This window comes from Callospermophilus lateralis, chromosome 13 (genome assembly GCF_048772815.1).
Source record: "Callospermophilus lateralis isolate mCalLat2 chromosome 13, mCalLat2.hap1, whole genome shotgun sequence".
Classification (NCBI taxonomy): Eukaryota; Metazoa; Chordata; class Mammalia; order Rodentia; family Sciuridae; genus Callospermophilus; species Callospermophilus lateralis.
The window spans coordinates 14,878,492-14,902,006 of NC_135317.1; the positions used below are offsets into that span (position 1 = coordinate 14,878,492).

The 23,515-nt window shown below is 31.2% G+C and overlaps 1 protein-coding gene across 1 annotated transcript in view; it reads left to right on the plus strand.

The window, feature by feature from the left end:
* Positions 1–252: 252 nt before the first annotated feature.
* LOC143379563 (complement factor H-like) overlaps positions 253–23,515 on the plus strand; it is a 31,348-nt gene continuing 8,085 nt past the window's right edge. The window contains 15 exon segments of the mRNA XM_076832160.1: positions 253–267; positions 1,992–2,127; positions 4,697–4,879; positions 6,165–6,341; positions 11,545–11,637; positions 11,640–11,720; positions 12,481–12,534; positions 12,537–12,659; positions 12,764–12,943; positions 15,379–15,555; positions 20,477–20,659; positions 21,054–21,263; positions 21,943–21,972; positions 21,975–22,094; positions 22,775–22,951. Of these exon segments, the coding sequence (XP_076688275.1) occupies positions 253–267; positions 1,992–2,127; positions 4,697–4,879; positions 6,165–6,341; positions 11,545–11,637; positions 11,640–11,720; positions 12,481–12,534; positions 12,537–12,659; positions 12,764–12,943; positions 15,379–15,555; positions 20,477–20,659; positions 21,054–21,263; positions 21,943–21,972; positions 21,975–22,094; positions 22,775–22,951 (1,939 nt within the window).

Here is a 23,515-nt window from a genome sequence, read left to right on the forward strand (position 1 = left end):
CCTTACATTATTTTCTTAAAATATATCATAAAAAACTAACATTGCCCTCTCAGATCCCTATGTTTTTTCATGCTATTCTCTCTCTTTTGAAGCCTCTTCACAAATTCCTAGAAGCAGACTGAGAAAGCCTTTTGCATATGTTAGACTGAGAGTTTAAATAAATCTAAACCTGATTAAATATCTAGAATCAGTTTTCCTTCTTCTACCAGTTAGAAAAATTTCTGCCTAGTAATTTGCCTAGCAGAAATCACGATGACTGTTTATCTGGTAATGATGACCTGAGAAAATCAAATGATTATTTACTTTTACAAGTATACTTCTTTGCACAGCAAGTAATACCTGCTATCTCAGGTTATAGTCCATACCCATCAGTGTAGATTATTGTCTGTATTTTTCAAATCACAATGGCAGTTTATATCATTCTTCCCTAAGGAATATTTCTTATTTAAAGACATAAAAAAATAAGATGAGATTAAGGTATAATATTGTGATGTTTGTATAAGTTAAATATAAGCTAGTATAAAACACAGGTAATATTCTACCAGGTATATCCCTTGATTTGTTATTTCTCAATTTACATAAAGATATTTTTTTTTCCAGAAAGAACAAAATGGCACAATATGTTGTCAAGACTTTTAATATTCCAGTGCAGTATTCTGGCGTTTCATCAATTAGGGAAATATGCATGCTTTTCTCTGACTTGCTGTTGTCTTGTTAGTGAATTAATCTGTTTAACCTTTGAGCCTCTACTCTGTACCATGGAGAAGGCAATATGTAAAATAAATCAAGATGTCAATGCTGAGTTTAGGGAAAGACAGTGAGGACAAAAATGTTTTCGGGGGAAGAGAGAAGTTAGAGCCTGCTAATTACATCTCACAGCCATATCTAAGGGGATGCATGGTATACAATTGATGCCATTGATATTCTGCTCTCAGATTTTCTTAAAACTAAATATATATTTAGGAATTATGAATTCAGGTCAAGGAATTTTCTCTAAATGCTACTCAGTTATAACAAATTAAATCAATCCACATGTCAATGTGCTGATAGATCTATTGTATTTTAGATGAAAATAGAAGCTTTAGAACAACAATATAGCATAATATATAATATACATTATTTTTGTATATAAGTGAATATTGGAGAATATATATTTACATCTGAGAAGACACAGAGCAGATTTGTTACAATGCTAACCTCTGGACTGGGAAAATCAATCTAGGGTATTAAGGAGAATAAAGGGAATTTCATTCTTTATCTTATTTACATTTGTATTGTTTACACTGATTAACACAGTTGCCAAAGAATTGTTTCTGTATTTGAGAAAAATAATAAATATTTTAATATTGAAATTCTTAAAACATCTAGTCATAGAATAATCTCTTTGATACAAGCAAATTTATTAACTGAATTTTTACTTTCTCATATATTGAAAGTACATAAAAAGCAAAATGTCTTATTGAAATGTTGCACACTGTCTAATAATTCGTCTTCTATTTACATTTGGGAAAAAATATATTAGGCAAACTACTTCTCAGTTTGGGTTGGTCTTTTTTAGAGTTCCCATTTTTTCCTCAAAGAAATCATGCTGGGTTTCCCTGAATTCAGTTTTAATGTATAATTTATCCAGCATTTTGGTCTTTCTTTTTTTAAGAAGAAAAAGATAGATAAGTATGAATTTTTAACTACACTTTGAAAAATTAAAGTTCCTTTTTGCAGAACCAGGCAGCACCCTTCTCAGCTTCATAATACCTTAGGGTGATCATCAGGTTAGGGATTCTTTGATCTTTGATGTAGTGTCCCTGTACCGCAATGATGGAAAATTACCTAGTCAAAGTCTGCTTTCATATTCATCATGAGGAAAATTTTCTTACAACACAGTTCTTTAGAATGTAAAATGATAATTATTGTAAATTATGCTCAATACCTTATACATTTAATTAAGTGATAATTCTCTGAAACTATTATAGTTTGTTAAATCACCTTGCTAGATTGTTCTTCCTTCAGCTTCTCTCCCCATCCACCTATCCCTCATTCTCACCGCCAACAACTTCTCCTTCACAGAAGAAGCAGAATCCAGAAATGACCTCTTTCTAGCCACAAACCCAGTCCCTCCTCCCACAAAAGGTCAGGCGCTTCCTGTGCCTTTGATCTCAATGTCCTCGCTTTTTTAAGAAACCACTGAAATCTGCTATGAAAAATTTTTTCTCTGCCCTTCTTTCCTTTTTTTTATTTAATTTGAACAAATGCTCAAATTTTTTTTATTAAAAATTCATTTCATTTTATTAAAAAAGATCTCTTTTATCAGTATCTCCCCACTCACAGTCCTACTTATTGACAAGCTCATCATGTTCACATCTAGGTTTTCTGTACCTTACATTTATTCCTCAACTACTTCCATTCTCAATTTCATACTGGATGCTGTCTCTTCTTTTGGGGGTAACCAATAAGTCCACAGTATCCAAACAGTAGTTTTAGTCTCATCTCTTCTGGTTTCCATTGAACCAGTCCTTTACAGTTTGTTGTACCTTGTCTTATCCCAAACCACTAAACTTTGAATATGCCACCATTTTATCTTGTACTTGCTTTCACTTTTGCACTTTTCCCACTTTTCTTTCTTTAGCATTGAGCATTTGCAAACAGGCAGCTTTGAACTATATTGTCCACAGAAATTTTTATCTCCCTCCAAAATATTAAAATTAGTCGGCCTCACAATTAACAAGTCAGAAGATTAAAGTATAGCCATTACTTCAAACAAGAGAGTGACAGTGATGCTCTTTCAGGTCTGCAACAGGTCTGTGTGATACAGACACTGTCATCATGCTTGCAGGACTGGCTAATTTCAGACCATATGATTTGCATGACCCCAGTAATTTTCTGACCAAAAAGAATTACTTGGGAAGCATAAAATCTAAAAATAGCAATGGCCATTCATTTTTCAACTATGTTCCTTTAACAATATTTTAACAGGTAGATAGTTGACTATCATAAAAACAATTTGACTATTAACCTTATAAGAAATATCACAATTTTTATTAGTACATTATAGTTATACACAATATGAGGGTTCATTTTGATGTAATTACACAAGCCTAGAATATAATTTGCTCCATTCAGTCCCTAGTACTTCCCATTTCCCTTTTCTCCTTCCTCCTCTGGTTCCTTTTTTTCCTACTCTACTGGTCTTCCTTCTGTTTATCTATAGTATTAAAAAATTATTATTTCTTTATACATATGCACAAAGGTGAAATGCACTTTGGTATATTCATACATGCATCTAAGATAGTTTGGTCAATTTCATTCCACCATTCCCCCCATTTCCTGTTCCTCCTTCTTCCATTTCAATACTCTTCCTCTACTTCACTGATCTCTCTTCTATTTTCATCCCTCATCAGTTTTATTTCTGTACAAAATCACTCTTGCTTGTTTACTTTGTCTCATTTGTTTTCCAATTGATTTCTGCTATATTATTTCCCCAGAATTGATAATCATTTTGGCTTTTGTTTGCTTCTTTCTAATTTCTTAAAGTGAACAAATTATTGATTTTTATTCTTTAATAATGGAATTATAGCTATTTAATGCTAAATTTCCCTTTCAGCACTACTTAAGTGTCAGTTTGTTTTATTTAATGTGTTTATTATCATTCAGTCAAACATATTTAATGTTTTTTTTATTTTTTTATTTTTGTTTCCTTTTTAATCTGTATACACATGAAGCTTTATTATGGGAAGAAACCTAATAACTGACAGATGTCAACCTGTAGTTTCAAGTTAAGTTATATGTAATTTGAGGAATCATCATTTTAGCCTGTCATCTTCTTTGAACTCTATGCGTCCATTATGTTTTAAGCACACAATTATGATGACATTTTAAATTCTTGGAGCCAGTAGTAACTATGCTGACAGATTCTTTAAGATCATTACCTGATTTCAGGAACCCCAATTGGCTAGATGAGGCTTGGGTATTTTCAGATTATTTTCAGATTTAAAGCAAGTCCTAAGGGAAAATAAACACATTGCCTATGGAGTTATGACATGCTGTCGGATCCTGGATTCATTCATCCCCTAAATCCTTTAGCTAAATTTGTTTGTTTTTTGTTTTCAATATAAAAAATAAATCTTCATATGCTTAATTTTTTAAAATTTGAATTACTAGAGATATTTTTAAAGAACAACATGAAATCATGATGTTCCTTTTGATTTAACAAACTGGGAGGAAAGAGTATTTTCAACATTAAAGATAATAATCTATTTTTAAAGCAGAGAGATAAATTAACGTCTCTTGTAGGCCAAATACAAAGGATTGTTTTGGTTAGTAGGCTAAATAGTCCATGTAACTTTTTTTTTTGCCATATTTCTATCATGTAATGCATCCAAGGAAATCTAATTACATTATTGTAATTAGAATTACATTATTGTAATTAATTTTATTGAAACTTCTTTTAATTTCTCAGAAAGGATTATAAATGTTTAATTCTAACCTTCTTACCAAAGGAAAACATTTCATAAAGGACCTTTATTTAATATCTTTGGAAACTCATTGCTTAATTTCTGTAGCACAATAACCTGGATGATTAATAATTATTCCAGATATTTAGACACAAATGGCTCATTATTTTTTGCACTGTCATATTATTAGAGTCTTTATATAATTATATTACATGTGCTTGTCTTTTCCTTATCCTGTTCCCTTCTAGAAATATGTTCAAAAAATGATATAGAAATTAAGAATGGGTTTCTTTCTGAATCTGACTTCATATATAATCTAAATAAAGTAACACAATATAAGTGCAAACCAGGCTATGTAACTAAAGATGGTAACACATCGGGATCCATTACCTGCCTCCAAGATGGATGGTCAGCTCAACCCTCCTGTGTTAGTAAGTGGTTTATTATATTGGTATCATTATCCTGATGATATACAAAAGTTTAACTTTATTCTTTCTTGATGTGACTATGTTTCATTTTAATAAGCAAACAAAAACATTTGATGAAAAGTATATGACATCATTTTTTTTTCTCAGAATTGCTAGTATGGTAGAACATAAGTACATCTTTCCTCCCCTGACAGACATTTTAAAGAAAACTATGATTTAGAAGTGACTCAGAGAGCTTCATGTGTATTCTGGTGCTGACTCATTTATTTTAGCTGAGATCTTTGTCACTGTTAGGTATAACTGTGTTTTAGGTGGTCAACCTCTTATATCAAAGACTTCGATCCCAGACATAAAAGTAATGTTGTTAGTGAAAATATGGAGCCTTGGTATATAACCTCAGAATATTTTAACCTTCATAACTTATATGTTTGACATTGTAAGATAGGTCTACTTCTGAAAAACCTCCCCCCTTAAACATCTGCATAAACATCTAGGTATTTGAAAGGAGGGAGTGTTTCAAGATGATACCAGTTTTTGCTATGTTGAAAGATTTTCCTGCTATAATACCCAAGGTTAAGGAAGATTTTCTAGGAATGATTATTTCTGTTTATCTTATTAAACTCAAAGTTATTCAGTAATATTTTGCAAGCAATACTTAACATACTTTAAATGACATGACTAAGATATTCATTCTTACTTCTTAATTTCTATTCCTTATTTTACAATTTCTATGCTTACAGCATCTAGCTAAAAAATGATACAAATTGCTGCCTTATAAAACTCATCATATGCTAAATTCTGATAAATAACCCATTGTGAAACTTTCTTATTAAGAAATAGAAAATCTTATTTAAAATACATTAATATTTTGTTAATCAGTCCACATTTCTTCTATTATGTCACAACTACTAATAAGTCTGACATCTTAATTCTCAAAATGCCATTCCAGTCTTCTAAAACAAGTAGTACATATTTATTTTATTACTAGCATTTATTACTATTTTATTACTAGCATAAGGTAAATGCTTAAATAAAATAGAATTTTTAAAAGTTTTTAAAGTAAACTTTTCAGAGAGTTTAAGCAATCAGAAAAAGGTTATGAAGGAACATTTTTAATTTATTGTAACTTTCAGAAAAATGACTTATCATTGTTCTTAGGCCATTTTTGTACAGTACTTAATTCTAATCACATATTTACTTATAAAGTCTGTGTTCTTGGGGTGAGATTTACTACTATTGTCATTTAAATTACAATAGAAATAAAATCCTCAATTTAATTATGCATTAGAATCTTGTGATATGCCAGCATTTGAGAATGCTAAAACCAAAAGTAACGCCACATGGTTTAAACTCAATGACAAGTTGGACTATGAATGTAATGTTGGGTTTGAAAACAGATTCAAGTGTGCCAAAGGATCCATAGTATGTCAGGACAATGGATGGTCACATATACCCACATGTTATGGTAAGTACTGTCTCAGAAATTTTTGTTTTTTGTTTTCAATATAAAAAAATAAATCGGCATGTGTTTAATTTTTAGAAATTTGAATTACCTATTTGAATTGCCTATATTTTTAAAGAACAACATGAAATCGTGATGTTCCTCCTGATTTAACAAACTGGGAGGAAGGAGTATTTTCAACATTAAAGATAATAATCTATTTTTAAAGCAGTGAGTTAAATTGATGCCTCTTGTAGGCTGTATACAAAGGATTGTTTTGGTTAGTAGGCTAAATAGTCCATGTAACTTTTTTTGCCATATTTCTGTCATGCAATGCAGACAAGGAAATCTAATTACATTATTGTAGTTTCTTTGATATGTCCAATTAGAAGACTATAAAAATGTGGTGGATTTGGCAATATGGGGCTCCTGTTGGAAATACTGGTAAGGGTTGCCAATAAGACCATCCAATTTTGTAACAGGAGGAAGTAAAGAACATGGGTGTGTAAATCTAATGCTGAAAAGAATCAGAAACTGATGATTCTATTGTATTTTGAAGTATGAGACAAGGGCATTGAGATTGAATAGTGCATGAGGGAAAGAGGATAAGGAACACCATGTAATGTTCAAAGGCTTAAATTTAAATGGTAGTAGAAGATACCACACCTTGAGACTTAATTGGCAGGATTGAGCATCCACTAAAATTTAATCCATTTGGGATATCAAGCAATTTCTTTTATAAGTTAGGGGAAAATGATTAAAAAAAACCCCACAAACTCAGTTCTGCTTTCTGGATTTTTCATTGAAGTACCAGAGAATCAATCCAAAATCCATTGAATTAAGGCACATAATAAACCAATTAATAACAATAGTTTTAGTATGTTTTATATATGTGATTATAAGAAGATACATGCTGTGTGCAGCCAGAAGCTTTTACAATACTAAGTGTCCATCTTCAAAAAAGGCTGGTGCATTAGCTTAGTGCTGGAGTGCTTACCCAGCCCAAAGCCCCGGATTCAATCTCGAGCACTGAATGAGAGTTATGATTATATGATTCTCATTGCTTTTCCACTGTCACTAGACATGGAAAATGTGAAGATGTGCAGAAGAGAAGAGAAAGTAAGAGTGACAGAGATAGCAATAGAAACAAATTCAGTCAAAGTAGCTTTTTATTGCAAATTTTATGAAGACTAATAATCACATTTCCAGGAGATGTAAGTCTCCATATATTGAGTGAATAAATGACAGCTTAGTATTTTTGCCTCAGCCATGTAGCATAAAACTGCACACAGATTGACAGATATACAACTTTATTTCAAATGTCCTGGGAGTTCTTGTCTATGGGGAGATCTTTACATTATTATCCTAAACTGCTAAAGCAAAACAGACTTACAGAAATCTTAAAGTAGTAAACACCTTAGAGTAAAAATGTCTATACTAACATTTCTGTTCATCAGCACTAAAATATATGATTTGAACTATTAGACAAAGACAAGTGTTTCTCATCCAGGGTTTGTCTATTCACACTTCTCTTTAAATCACACGTTTAGTTACTATCTCTGTATAGATATAGCAGTTTGATAGTACTCAACAGTCAAAATCATTTTTTTCTTGTTAAGGGCAATGCTTTCTATAATATGATGAAATATAGAATTTATATAAGACAGCATAAAATAAATATACACACACAAAAGAACTTTTAAGTTTGGGAAATTTTCTATTATTGCATTGAAGAGATTGTGCATTCCTTTGGTTTGCATCTCTGAGCTTTTATCTATCCCAATAAATTTTAAATTTTCAAGTTATCTCATATTTCTTGGAAGTTATGTTCAGGGTATCTTAACATCTTTCTCCACAGTCAACTTTATTTTTAAGATTATATATTTTGTCTTCATTGCCTGAAACTCTGTCTTCCAAGTGGTCTAAAATGCTCATGATGCTTTCCATTGAATTTTTAATTTGGTTTATTGATTCCTTCATTTGGAGGATTTCTGCTTGATTTTTTTTTCAGAATCTCTCTTTTTTGAAATGATCTTTTACTTCCTGTATTTTCTTTCTGATTTTACTTCTTATATTGTCTTTGCTTTGCAGATCAGTTTAACTATATATTTTCTAAATTCCTTCTCTGACATTTCTTCTACTGTGGTGTTGATGGATTCTGTTATTGAAGTACCTTGGTTTGTTTGGGGCTTTTTGTTCCCCTTGATTTTTCATGTTGTTTATGTATCTACCCATGGGACAATATGGCTCTGAGGCAGCAGAGTTTCTGCCTTGTGAACTTGTAGTGTCCCTGAAGGTTTCCAGTACCTCACTGTTTAAATGGGAGCAAATAATCACAATAACCAATGCAAACAATATATAGCTTTAAACCAGACAGTTCCTATTATGACATCTACAATGCTAAATGTCACAATAAACAGAAATTATATGATCAGTTATTGCCCACAGTAAAAACAGTACGTTTGCAAAAGGGTTTACAATTTCAAATAGTAGACTGGAGAGAACAAAAGTGATGTGGGATATGATGAATATGAGGGAGGAGAAGAGAGGTAAAAATTTAAAGGAAGAGTGGAAGGGAGGACAATGGAGATTGGCTGTTAGCAGAAGAAAAGAGAGAAAGAAAATAAAAAGAAACAGATAAGTGAGAAAAAATACATATATAAGGTAAAAATTTTTAAAATTAAAAACAAAATTAAAAGAATACAAAACAAATCTGAAATATAGTAATCAAACATCCTAGTCCTCAAAATACCGATCCATGAAAAGTAACTGGTTTCAAAAATGTTATAAATGAGGAAAAAAACAACAAATATGAATATGTATAAATGTCCATGGATAACTCAAGGTCACAATTTAACAAAGAAAAAAAGGGAAAAAAAGATCTTGATGAATTAAAAATGGGAGTTCATAATCTGCTTGAATCAAATGTATGAAATATGATATGTCAAGAGCTTTGTAATGTTTTGAACAACTAATAATAAAAAAAGAAAAAAAGAAAAAATAATAATGTTGTTAGTATGTAATAAAGATGTATTATTTTAACTATTGAAAAAAAAAGAAAAATTAACAATTGTGTTTGCTGGAGTTCAAAAGATTCTTAGCTTCCCTTCTCAGCAGTGTTAGGTGGGATTGCTGGGGAGAGAGAGGTAATCCCATAGGTGAAACTCCTGAAGGCGGGCTTTAGATTTAGGTGGGTCTCTAGGTTCTTCACTGAATGCCAATTGGTCTGGAGACTTTAAATCATGCACCTCCAGGGATCAGCAGTCGTCAATCCATGTTGGAAGACTGCACCCCAGGGATCTCCCCTGGGTTCCACTCATGTAGGTGAGAAGTCAATATTAAGTCCACTACATCACCTGTTGATTCCATGCTTCCTGGTCTTGGGTTCAGTCTCCAAACCCACTCTCTCTCCCTCCTCACCCTTTTGAATTCCTAGCTAGGCATGTTTCTTCTAGTTGGTTCTGAAAGCATCATGTTTAGAGGGAGAGGGGGAAAGCCAATTGGGTTTCCACAACCAGTTCTCCTTTGTGTAAACCTCTCTCCACATTTGATTTTCTCCTGGTCACTTAGACACACTTTATGTCATGAGTGTGGGTTTTCTAGGCCTGTATTTTGGGACAAACTCGGGTTTTTCAGGAATCAGCTCTCCTGGCTACTGGCCACCACACCATGGCTGCAAAATGGTTCTTTCCTCTGTCCTCTGCATAAAGTCTGGAGAGATGGTGGCTTCTTACCTACACAAGCATACTGTGAAGCACCCCATTCAGTTTAGTTGGGCAGTGTCTTTGATCTCTAAACTTTCTATATCTAGATAAGCTTCAAGTCTACCCCAAATGTGGGCTCCTTTAATTCCTTTATCACTCCACTTTGGTCATGGAGGGACCACTGTGGCTGGTTCTTCCAGCTGTGGTAGTGGCTGTGGAGCTGGGGATTTCTTATTTTATTTTATACAACCTCTGAGTCCCTGATCTGCCTTGAATGTCCAGCATGAAATTCCAATAAAGCCTCCCCCAACCTTTTTTGTTTTATTTTTTTGTACACCCACCTTGCTAAGAAGCTACCTGTCTGCTTTCTTGGTTTCATGCCTTGGGCAGTCACACAAGAGTGGCTTCTCTAGTCTGCCATCTTGAAACCCCCTCCAAAGACAAAATGACTTTAATGTAGACGATTGTAATATAATTCAAGGAGTGGAATCCCAGTGACTCTCATTCAAGTGTAGTTTTTTTTTCCTCAAGTAATCTGCAATACTCAAAAGAATTACAAAATTAACTGGGGTTCTGGGGATTGATTCCAGGTCCTCACACCTGCTAAGCATGAGCTGCATCCCCAGCCCCACAGAAAAAAACTTTTATTTTTGAAGAATTATTCTTAAAAATAGTTTTTATTGTACATTTAAATTTATAAATGTGTTGGTACTTAAATTTTGATAGTATGCATTTTCTTTCTACCATGGTTCTAATTTTATAATTGCAGCCTTTAATTTTATGAATTTGTAAGGAAGAGGTATTCCAAATAAGAAAAATGATTTTTCAATGTTATTTGCTAGTGTTACCTACTTTAAAAAAATTTAAAAATGTGAGAGAATTTTATACAGTATTCCACATTTGAATTAAAATAATTAATAATCATTAATAAAAATTATAATAAAATAATTGAATATTAATGTAAGGATTCAAGACACCTATCAGTTTGACTTTGAACTATTTCTTAGTTTGTTTTCTTTATTTGTAATATATTAATTATATAATTTTTTAATGTTACTCTAACTTCAAATACATTAGAGGTGCTTTTTAATATAATCTATTTTCTCAATTACATTAAACAGAAAAGCCAGTTTTTTTAAAAAATGTACAATTTAAAATTTATACAAAGCAGGTTGATTTAATATGAGAATAATTCCGTGTTTTAAGGGTACAAATATGACATTAAATTTTACAAATATCAATAATAAGCCAGATTCAGTGAAAACTAGTTGAATTTGCAAGTTAAATTTCAGGACAGATATATTGCCATTCAATGTCACCATATTTCTCAGAGTCCTCGATGAGTAAATTTAGGCAGTGAATAAAACTAATCTGTAACATTTTTTCCAGGAAGAGGATTTGTCTGATACTGTCCTGTATATGCATCACTGAACACCTACCTCATTTTAAAATGACAATGTAAAATGTAATTTGTCAACGATTAATTATATATTCTTATTAAATCATTTTATTTTTTATTTTAGAAAGGGAATGCAGGATTCCCAAAATGGGAAAATTCTTAATGGCTGATCCCAAGAAAGATAAATATAAAGTTGGAGATTTGTTGAAATTTTCCTCTGATCAGGACTTACAAGAGTTGGACCAGATTCAGTACAATGCTACCATTTTAGATGGTCCCCGGATATCCCAATATGTAAAGGTGAATATTTATCTTTCTGTTGTAAATATGATGGTTAGAATATTGAATATAAACCTTTTTTCTTTCTTCTATTAATTTTTTATTGGCTTCCACTGTATCTGTAATCTAATTAATGAAGTTATTGATATGTGCTATGTGGCAGAAAGCACAACTAGTTTATTTAAGAATTTAATCACCAATTATTTCTTGAAATATGTATTGGGAGTATTCATACATACAAATATGGTGGCTGAGACTAGAGAGATTTACTTTGTTACTTTCCATTTTTCCTACACTGCTACCATTAATATGGACATATTATATAGCACAGGACTTCTCTCAAGTTTCATAGAGTATATCTAAACAATATTTAAACAGTTTATAGTTAATTCAATGGAGTACATTAGAAAATCAGTTAAAGATGTTGATCAAATGCTTGTCTCATTGATGATACTTTCTCAGAAAATTATGATAAAATGTTACTATAGAATTAAAAATTAATATAATTTACACAACCACATTTGCTAACAGTTTGTATGTATCTTCAAAATATCTACATCATTGAAAATATTCAAAGCTTTAACATTTCCAATGTTACTATAATAGAATTAATCCAACTTGGAAATATGAATATAATGTAAAAATTTATTTTTAATTAAGAATTTTACAATTAATCATATGAAAAAATAATCAATTAAAAAAGAATTCTCTCCATTTTTCTGGATTTTTTTACGTGCAAGATAGACTATTTAACCATTAACCATTATTGTTTCTACTATAGATCAAGTACAGTCATGTGGTCCACCTCCTCCACTATTCAATGGGGAAGTTAAGGAAACAAAGAAGAATATGGACACAATGTAGTAGTAGAATATAATTGCAATCCTAGATTTTTGATGAAGGGACCTAATAAAATTCAATGTGTTGATGGAACGTGGACAACCTTGCCAAAATGTATTGGTAATATATTAAAAATACTAAATTTAAACTGAAATATTTTTGTATTTATTTAAACATACATACTGTGTCTTCATTATCAACATGTATTTGTGAAATTTATATAGAGGAGGAGAGAACATGTGGAGCTATACCTGAACTTGACCATGGCTTTGCCCAGCCTTCTGACCCTCCTTATCACCATGGGGATTCAGTGGAGTTCAGTTGTACAGAAACCTTTACAATGCCTGGAGACAGATCAGTTACATGTATTAATGGAATGTGGACCCAACTTCCTCTGTGTGTTGGTAAGACTGCCCTCCTCAAATTCACACTTAATGAAGTTTAAGTATTATGGAAAAGATATTTGCAATCTATTCATAAAATTAGAGATATTCTTGAAAAAAGCCTAGTCTTAACTATAATGAATTTTATTGCTCAGCATTTAATATGAGTTTCCAGAAGAAATAAATAAAAGTCGTGATAGAATTTATTAATGTTTCTATCCCTATTAATATTATTTACCTTATAAGTGTAAAGCTAGATTTTACTTAATCACATGATTAAAATGTGAATATTCCTTTCCAAAAAATATAAGTATTTTACATAGATATTATTGTTGTTCTATATGGCACTCTGTCTTTCAAGCCCTGGAAAACAAATAAAGTCCATAAAATACCCACTTGTTACTAGCTTTTCCTATAAGAATCTTTCTCTGTCAGAGATTCTGACAAGGATAAATTCTCAGTTTCAAAGTTAGCAAGCTGAAGTTCATGAGCTGCAGCACAGGTGTTAGTAGTAACTTGGCAACATTACATATCTGGTATTGGGCCAGGAATCAAATATCACTGATTGATTTCACACTTTCCCTGTTGGTGATCAAGCCTTTGATGACCAAAGGTAAGATTCTTCACTTTTCTCTTAGACTGAGTTCTTTCCTAGATTTCCCTGGGTCCTTCATTTTAAGTCTGTCCTGGGTATCCAGTCTTATTTATTCATTGGATTTCTAGACATAATTAATCTCAGAACAGAGTAGAGTTCCTCCAGAACAGGAATTACCTTTGTTTTGTTCTCATGACATTAAGATGGATTGACATACAGAAGCATTTATTAAGTTTTTGTCAAATGAAACAATAAATTATGTTGATTATTAACATTTTTTGCTAAACACATTTCTGTGAATAAAGTATCTTCAATCCTTTTGGACCTCACCTTATCCTTGGTTTTTTTCATACACAAATGGTTTCATCTGATTTCATATGGGAGGAAAACTAATATTAGGCAACAGAAACTCTCAACTTTTCATTTTAATTAAACTCAAAGTTGTGCTACAATTATTATTTCTTCTGATCTCAGAGTTTTTCATCCTGTGAGTCATCTTCTGCTTACTCTGCCTATAGTCTGCTTCATATAAGTCCTTCCAGCTCTCATAGTTTGGTCTATAATTCTACCCTTTCAATATTCATTTTGTACTTTCCACCACTCTAGCTTTTCATGCTTCTCAATATATTTATTTACTCCCAAAACCAAAGAAATCCTTTCAGAAACCGATCAAATCCAGGGCACAAACAGTTTCCCTTGACCAAAGATGTTCCTTTAGTTTCTACCTCTTGTTTTTTCTTTCTCAACACTGTGGACCAGCCCCAAGGATGAGACTAATTCTCAAGTGCCTCATGTACTTTTAAATTTCCCATTTCATTGTTTTGTTTTTAAAGATTGGTTTACAAACTTACTGTGCTTTGGTAGTTACTGATTTTTCTTTGCTCTGTTTATCCTCACTTGACTCTGCTTTTCAAATTGTTAATAACAAATATTTACAGAGACCAATTACAGACATTTTATCATTTTCAAAAAGAACTCTCATCTTTCCTGAGTTATTGAAATATATGGTACATTAAAAGCTTCTGTAGTACTTATTGAACTCATAACAGAGTCAGCAAAATTTTGTTGTTATGGTATTATAATATTATTTGATTATAGTATGATCTGGTATACATAGTAGTTTCTTAAAGACTCTAAGAATGGAAAAAGAGAGATTATGATTTTAAAGCACCTGATTTCTTTTTTACTTTTTATGATGTAGGGATTGAACTTAGAGCCTGGAAATGACAGGCAAGCCTCTACCACCAAGCTACACTTCTAATGAAAGCACACAATTTCTTATTCCAAGTATTTCCTCTGTCTCTCGGATCATATAACAAATCTGCTTAACTATTCATGTCCTATAAAATATATTTTAGATAGATTTTATTATATTATGTTACTACTCTCAAAAATATGTTTAAATGAACAACTTGTTATATTACATTTCCATAGATGATGTTTTTATTTTAATATTTAAGGATTCTAGATTATAGATAATATAGTGGTGGTTGCAATTAGGAAAACAAATGAATATGAATCTTTTGCACAGGTTTCAAATATGGGACCAAATCTAGTGTTTTTAAAATTTTTTCCAAATTTAGTTCTTTGATAACTATTTAGTATGCAAATCTTCTGAGAAAATGAGTCTCTTGTGCTCTTTCAGTTACCAAAGTACAAAATATCTTTATGACAGGTATTCTCTATAATAGTTCAAAGATAGGACATAAATGCCATCTCATGCAGTGGTGACCAGGAATAATTTGGTTGATAGAATTTAAAGGCACAAATCAAAATTTCATTTGACATTGACTGTACAGCTACTTTATATTGACTTGATTCTTATAATTGTTCTTTTCATGGAAATATTTTCATTTTATAGCAACAGATCAACTTGAGAAGTGTCAAGCACCAAGACTAACTGCAAATGAAGCAAATCAATCAGATAAAAATGAATATAATCATAATTTTAACTTCAGTTACCCATGTAGGGGAAAGTTGGAGCAGAAACATTCAATCTGTGTCAATGGACGATGGGACCCTGAACCAACCTGCACAAGTAAGTTCTTGTGTACAATGTTTTCTAAAATTCATTACATTTTTCCTCACTTATAGAAGTAGTATTTTGTGTATTTTTAAAAATTTAGCTATGTGTTGATATAATTTCTTTTGAAGTTGGAAGGTAATTTTTGTCTCTATCTGCCTTGAAAATTCTGGGTTGTACTGACACTTGCAATTCCAATTGAATAGCAAAGAGCATTCTAGTCTTTCAGTTTTTTATATCTTTTTCTCTATAATTATAAGGACTAGCTTCAATAGTTTTGAAATTCTGCCATACTAATATATAGGAAGTATGGCCAAACCAATTTAAAAAAGAAATGTAAGGCATATATTTTAACTTGATAATTTTCTTTTTCTATTTTATTTTGGTAATATTTATTTATTTATTTATTTATATTTGCATTACAATTCTTAATACACAATTATATCATAATTTATCATATCTCTGATTATATATATGTTGAGATAATTTTTTTAAAAGGAAACAATTTACATGCAGTGAAGAACACATGTTCTTTTACATTTTCTTCCTGAAGCTTTATAGCTTTATAGTACTAGAATTTAGTTTTATCACCTTATATTAATTTTGAGTACAAGATTAAGTAGCGGTTGTTTTTTTTCTCTGTATGGATAGCCAGTTGTTCAAGCAATATGTATGAAAAACAATCAATTACTATGAAAGTTCTGATTTATTTCAGCACTCTTCATTCAATATTTTACCGTAAGTGTCATGTTATTTTGGGATTTACAGAGGTGCTGTTTATCAAATTGAGGAGGTTTCTTTCTGTTCCTCGTTAGCTGAGATATTTTGATCATTGCGGGGTGTTGAATAAATGCTAAATACATTTTCTTTATTGATAATACAGTGAATTTTACATGTTTGTGTGCACACATACATATAAAAATCTTAAATCTTTCATTCTTTTTAAAAAACATTTATGCTTTTAGTTGTAGATGGATACATATTTTATTTTTATATGGTGCTGAGGATTGAACCCAGTGCCTCACGTATGCTAGGCGAGTGCTCTGCCTCTGAGCCACAACTGCAGCCCTTAAATCTTTCATTCTTGAGGAAAAACTCTACTCGTACATGATGTGATGTAATTCTCAATTCTACTGTGCTGAATTGTATGTTTGGGCAAGTTATACTTTCATTTCCATGTGTCTCAAGATAGTATCTAAATTTTCTTTTGATTTCTTCTTTGGCTTATTGGTTATTTTTATGTTTTAGATAAGTTGTCCCAAAAAAAAACTCATGTGTGTGAAATGCAGGAATGTTCAGAGGTGATATGATTAGGTAATGAGAGCTGTAACCTAATCAGTGGATTAATCCATTTGATGGATTATTAATATGAAAAAACTACTGACTAAAAGTACTGTATTGTACTTCCAGCTTAAAAAGAATTTATATAGGCATGTGACTAAAAACAGGTAAGATATGACTGGAGGAGGCACATCACTGGGGGCATGGCATGTCTTTGAGCATTTGAAGTATATTCCATCGCATCATGACTTTGAGACAATTGACGCAAAATTTCAGAAAATTCAGAGCATTTGACACAAGCTCCACTCTTCCTTTCTTTGCCCAATAAAAGTCTTGAAACTGGACTTTATTATCAATTGTGTAGCTCTGTGCAGGGGGAGAGGATATGGAAAGACATGAATTTTCCTACTGGCTTTGATGCATTTGTTTAGGGCTCACCTGGCATTAAGAGCCTTTCAACCACTTTGTAGATTTCTCTCAAAGAGAATTGGTTCATGTATTGTTGACCAGTGTCTATGGGGAAAAGGAGGACTGAGGATTCCTGATCTGTCAGTCCTTTGTTACATTCTTGATATGTTGTCCTCTATCGTGATTCTTTATCATTTTTCTGTCAGTCAGCTTTTCATTGCTGTGATGAAAATACCTGAGAACAGCTTAGGGAAGGAAAAGTTTATTTGGGGCTCACAGTTTCAGAGGTTCAGTTCATGGTTGGCCAAATCCATTGCTCTGAGCCTGAGATGAGGCAGGGTATCATAGCAGAGGAGAATTGCTTAAATCATGATAGCTTGGAAGCAAAGAGTGGGGAGCCACAGGGATGGTGAACATCCTTTTAGGGCATATTCCTAGTGACACACCTCCCCCACCTTTCTACAGTTACCATTTAGTCCACTCAAACTGGAATGGTTTGATTAGAATAGAGCTGTCACATATCATTTCACCTCTGAACATTTCTGCATCAACATAGGAAGTTTGGGGCCAAATCATAACAGTTTTTTTTTTCAATTTTATTAATAATTTTAGTAACCAACTTTAACACCCTATTTTTTCCATTTTTCTCTCATTCAGATTTAGATTTTTAAAGTTTCAAATTTAAGCTTTGCTAAATTTCTCTCTTTTTTTAATTTTGTCAGTTTTCTGTTATTGTTTTCTTCCCTCTAAAGACTTTGAGTTTAATTTTATTATTACCATTCACCTTTATTTTATTCATTTTTTTTCTGTGCATGGTGTTGGGGATATAATCCAGGGCCTTGCACCTCCATCACTAGGCAAGCATTTTATGACTGAGCTAAATTCATAGACCACTGCTACCATTTTAAGTTAGTAATTAATGTTGAATTTCAATCATCATACATTTGAAATAAAAACTTCAAATTTCCACTTTTTAAAGACCTGCCCTAGCTGTGTCACAGTTAGTATGTCTATGTGTTTTATTTTATTTAAACTGTATTTATTTATAAACTCAAATTATGTATATATATATTATATATAATTTATATTTAATTTGTATTCCCTTTGAAATATATTCTGATTTTCCTTGTGATTTATCCTTTAGATCAACAATTATTATTTTGAAGTGTGCTCTTTCATTTCAAATATTTATTTTCTGCAGATAACTTATTCTTATCAGACTGTAGTTATTTAATTCTGTTCTCAGGAAACTATGCAATATTTCAATACTATGTTTTTTTTTTTTAAATTCAACTGTATGTTCTCTATTTTATTTATAGCTCCATTTCACATAAAAATATGCATATATGGGACTGGGGTTGTGGCTCAGCAGTAGGCACTTGTGTGTGAGGCCCTGGGTTCGATGCTCAGCATCACATAAAAAAATAAATAAATAAAATAAAGATATTGTGTTCAACTACAACTAAAAAATAAATATTTTTTAAAAATATGCATATATTCTAGTTGTAATATAAGGTTAAAGTGAATAGTGGTTTTCAAATTTATCCATATTGTTTCAAAACTTTACCTATTTTGTCAGTAAGTCATCGCATGAATGGTGTCAATATTGATATGTAGGATTAGGGATTTGCCTTTTTCTTCTTTATTTCTGTCTATTTTTTAGGTATTTTGATATTTTTAGACATATATTCAACATTTGTTTGGACTTGTGAAGTAACCCTTTTATAGTTATAAAATATTTATTTCCAAGTTTTTAAACACTTATCCTAAGGTATACACTATCTACTTTTAAGGTAGCCAGGTCATTAAAAAACTAATCATATCTGTGTGATAAAGGAAATCTAGATGAATTTTAAATAATCAACTTCCTAAAGTATTTTCTCTAAACTAAAAGTAAAAATTAAAGTAATGAAAGTGCTAACTAGATATCTTGAATGCTCATCTTGCAAATTTGGAAAATTGGAAAACAAACAAACAACTTCATTATCAATTATTTACTACCAAAAATTACTCTAAATTAAATGACAGTAACTGTAGTATAAACTAAAATCTATGGAACAGATTTAATACAGATATACTATAGCATTAAAACATACATTAGAAAACAAAGAACAAAATAAAAGCAATATATAAAACAATCTAGAAGCCAAAAAAGAACATACTTAAGGAAAATAGGAAGAATAATTAAACATTATTAATAATTGAGAAAAATAAATTTATGAAAATATATAATGAAAACATTGAGAAATATGTCAAAATATTTAAGAATAGAAATTAGAAAACATTATTGATAAAATGTGATTATATTGCCTTAAACAGAAACAGAAACCTTGGAGTAAATAATAATCATGAATCAAGTTTATTCAGTAAACTATCTCCAGGAGCTATTAACAGCATAACATACATTTGAAAAGATTTACAGTATTTCCTAGTGTACACTTGCCTAAGGCTTTTAATGAACTAAAAAATACAGTAAAATAGGAGAAAGCAAGCTCAAGAAATCAGAAGTCCAATTGCTTTCAGATTCATCCAGAGCCCTCCCCCAGTCAAAAGGGACATAGTTCATCTTCACATTATAAACCATCAAGATACATCTGAGGAATTTAGCTTTATGGGAACTGAGATGTAAGTTTGCAAAGGGGTATTTTATACCCTACTAATTATGTAACTACAGTTAAACACAGGATATGTACCCTCAATTTATATACCCCTAGTCTATGTGAGTGTGCTTCTAAATGGTAAGTTCAGGAAGGTTGAAACTTCAAATGGCACACTGGAAATTATTTGTAATTATGGTTAATGATCTAGAAGCAATACAAATTGTTTGTTAACTGACTGCAAATTTTTACTCTTGTTAATCAGCTTCTGTTGGTAGATTTCAAAAGGGTTTTATTATAGTCCCAATACATTTGTTCATGTATATTTCTAAAATCACCTTCATTGCATACTTTATTTAATACTTGTGATTAAAAATGTATTAATCAGTTAAGATTATCTAAAGATTACAAATAATAAGTTTCTTGTAAATAAAGAAGTTTGCTTAAAAAAGAAGAAATGGGAGGACCATCAAAATAGGTAATATTAAACTGCCATCCAAATTGAAAAGTATAACATATATAAATATGGAACATAATTACATCGTCATTTTGTGGTACATAGTTATTGAATTTTCTATTTTTTGTAAAGTATTTTAATATATGTAAATTACTATTTTTTATTCAAGAAATCTAATTTTAATATTTTCTAGAAGTGGAGATAAACTTCTGCCCACCTCCACCTCAGATTCCCAATGCTGAAGATATGAAAACCACAGTGAAATATCAGGATGGAGAAAAAGTATCTGTTCTTTGCAAAGAAAATTATCTGATTAAGGAAGCAGAAGAAATTGTGTGCAAAAATGGAAGATGGCAGTCAATACCACGCTGTGTTGGTCAGTACTGTGAAATTTGCTTTATAACATGCTTTCAGTTGAAGTTAATAATCCCCTCTGTTTTATGTAAATGAAAAAGATGAGGACCTTTTCTATTTCTCTATCTATTACACTTGATCCTAAAACTGTAAGTTATGATCTAGGTTCATAAACCAGTCACCATCTTTCATTTCTGTCAACAAAATTGGACAACACTTTGGGATATTATGTAACTAGCAGATAAATTCCTATTTATGAATATTTTTCATATGATATAAGAGACACAAATCAAGGGAGATATTGGGCAAGAGGATAGCATAGATGTTTTGATGACAGGCTTAAATAGTATTTGATTTCAGTTTTAATTTAAACATTTTATTTATCTTTGACCCTTTGATTTCTGTTTTTCATACAGAAAAACTTTCATGTTCTCAACCACCTGACATAGACCATGGAAGAATTAGTCCATCTAGATCTTCAGAAGAAAGGAAAGAAGCAATTGAATCCAGACAGTATGCACATGGCACTAAACTGAATTATGGTTGTGAAGATGGTTTCACAACCTCTGAGGAAGATGAGATAACATGCTACATTCGCAAATGGAGTCCTCCACCTCAGTGTGTAGGTGAGGACTGCATGAAAACTCGAATTCTGATTTGAGAATACAAATACTTAAATAATTGAGAGTACAAATAATTGAATATAATATGCTTTTGTCAAAGTCAGGGTATAGAATAATATAAATTATCATAGGTATTTAATCATTTAAATACTATTGCATTATTGAATCAATCCTATTTTTATTAATTTTATTGGTTCATTATAGAGTCAGTTTTTTATTTGGCATTTCTTTTTGAAAGAATATAACATGTAGTGAATTTAAATTTATGTAACTTGTAGTGTTTGCAAACAAGATTTTAAATATTTTAAAAATATTTTTCTTACAGTGTTCCTTCTGGTGTCTTACAATACTTGGTAAATCCATCTCATCAATTTATTCAATGTTATTAATTCTGAGTATGTTTCTGTTTTTCACTCATGGTTGATTAGAGAAGCTCTGGTGATCTCTTAAAAGCATCAACATCTTTTATTTCAATTTCTTGCTCATGTTTTTACAGTTTGAGAGGTGGACATACATGAGAAAGGTGGACTTAAGAAGCCTTTATGCACATTCGCTGTGACTTTATAGTAGCTTATTTATTATTATTTCTTTTCAAAAACTGTGAAATATCAAAATTGACCTATAAAATTGAATTTCTGAGTTGTAAAACATGGATTCATTCTTTGATTATTTTATTTTTTAGGACTTCCTTGTGAACCTCCACCTTCCATGAGTTAGACAGTTACCCATATGGACAAGAAGTAATTTACAATTGTTCTGAAGGTTTTGGGATTGATGGACCTGCATTTATAAAATGTATAGAAGGAAAATGGTCTTCCCCACCAGAATGCATAAGTACAGTGTATTTAATTTCATAATATGTGTGATAGATTCCATCATTCAAAGTATAAGTGGTACAAATAAAAAAGCAAGCTGTTATTCTAGAATTTTACAAGGTACCTGAAGTTTCTTGAGTCTGGCAGAGAATTGTAACCTAGTAATTAAAAAATGTTTGACAGTAAGAGCCAAATTGTTTCATTGTCACATCATTTTGTGTAAACATTTAGCATCCTCTAATGTACATTCTCAGAATTCTTATCTCTCTCTGTTCCTAGAAAAACTGGCCCCTACTCATCCATCTCATGCTCAGTTCATCACCAATCTCACTACAAAATACATATTTCATGAAACTTTGAAATAATTATTGTAAGTAATTCACATTTGCAGAAGCCAAAAGTAGAAATACATAAATTTACATGTGGCAAGTGTGGGCAAAAAAAATAATTTGAATGTAAAAATCTGATCTAAAGCATTAGAACTACTAATATTTCTTCAAGCATCATTCCTATCTTATATGTTTGATAAATTTAGAACAGTTCAATTGAAGTCAAAACATCATATTTTGCCAAGGTGTAAGAAGTATATTATTCATTATTCATTGGTTCTATAGGTAGCTAAGTATTATTTTAGAATATTACTATTAAATATTACATATTTTTTAATTTAGTAAACAAATACATGTTTTTTCCTTTCAGGAACAGATTGTTTTAATTTACCCAACTTTGATGATGCCACGCTTTTAGGAGAAAGGAAAGAATCATATAAGTCAGGAGATCAAGTGACTTACAGATGTCCAAAATTTTACCAAGTGGAAGGGTCCAATACTATAACATGTATTAATGGCAAATGGATAGGAAAGCCAATGTGCAAAGGTACGTTGATGGCATTATAAATTTATGTATAGTGTCTTATGAAATATTAAATTTTCTATACCATTCTTAAAAATGAGTATAGGTTAATTTTCAGGCCAAGACAAAGTAAGTTTAAGATTAGAAATAATCTAATTATTTAGGTTGGAATTAAATATATAGTGGTTAATCTCACAGTTCAATGTATACCAAAGAGTTCTCGGAGTGTGGTCCCAAGACCAGCAGCATCAAATTTTGAACAGATTTTTATGAATTCAAATGAAAATTCCTGAGGTCACCTTAGGCCTACTGGAATAAATAATCTTGAGATATGACTTGAAATTATTCATCAAGTTCCCCAAAGGATTTTACATACTCCTCAATGTGGGAACCATTGCTATAGTCTGTTATTACTAACCATGCACCTAAAACTCTCTGAGGAATTACACATAGTTTATCATAGTATCCAAAAGCACTTATAAATAAATTTAAAAAGCTATGTTTCTATAAATATAGTTGTACTTTTCTGTTACTTTCCCACATCTTTAGTTTTTTAATTGATAATCTGCCTCTTTTTTAAAGATTTAC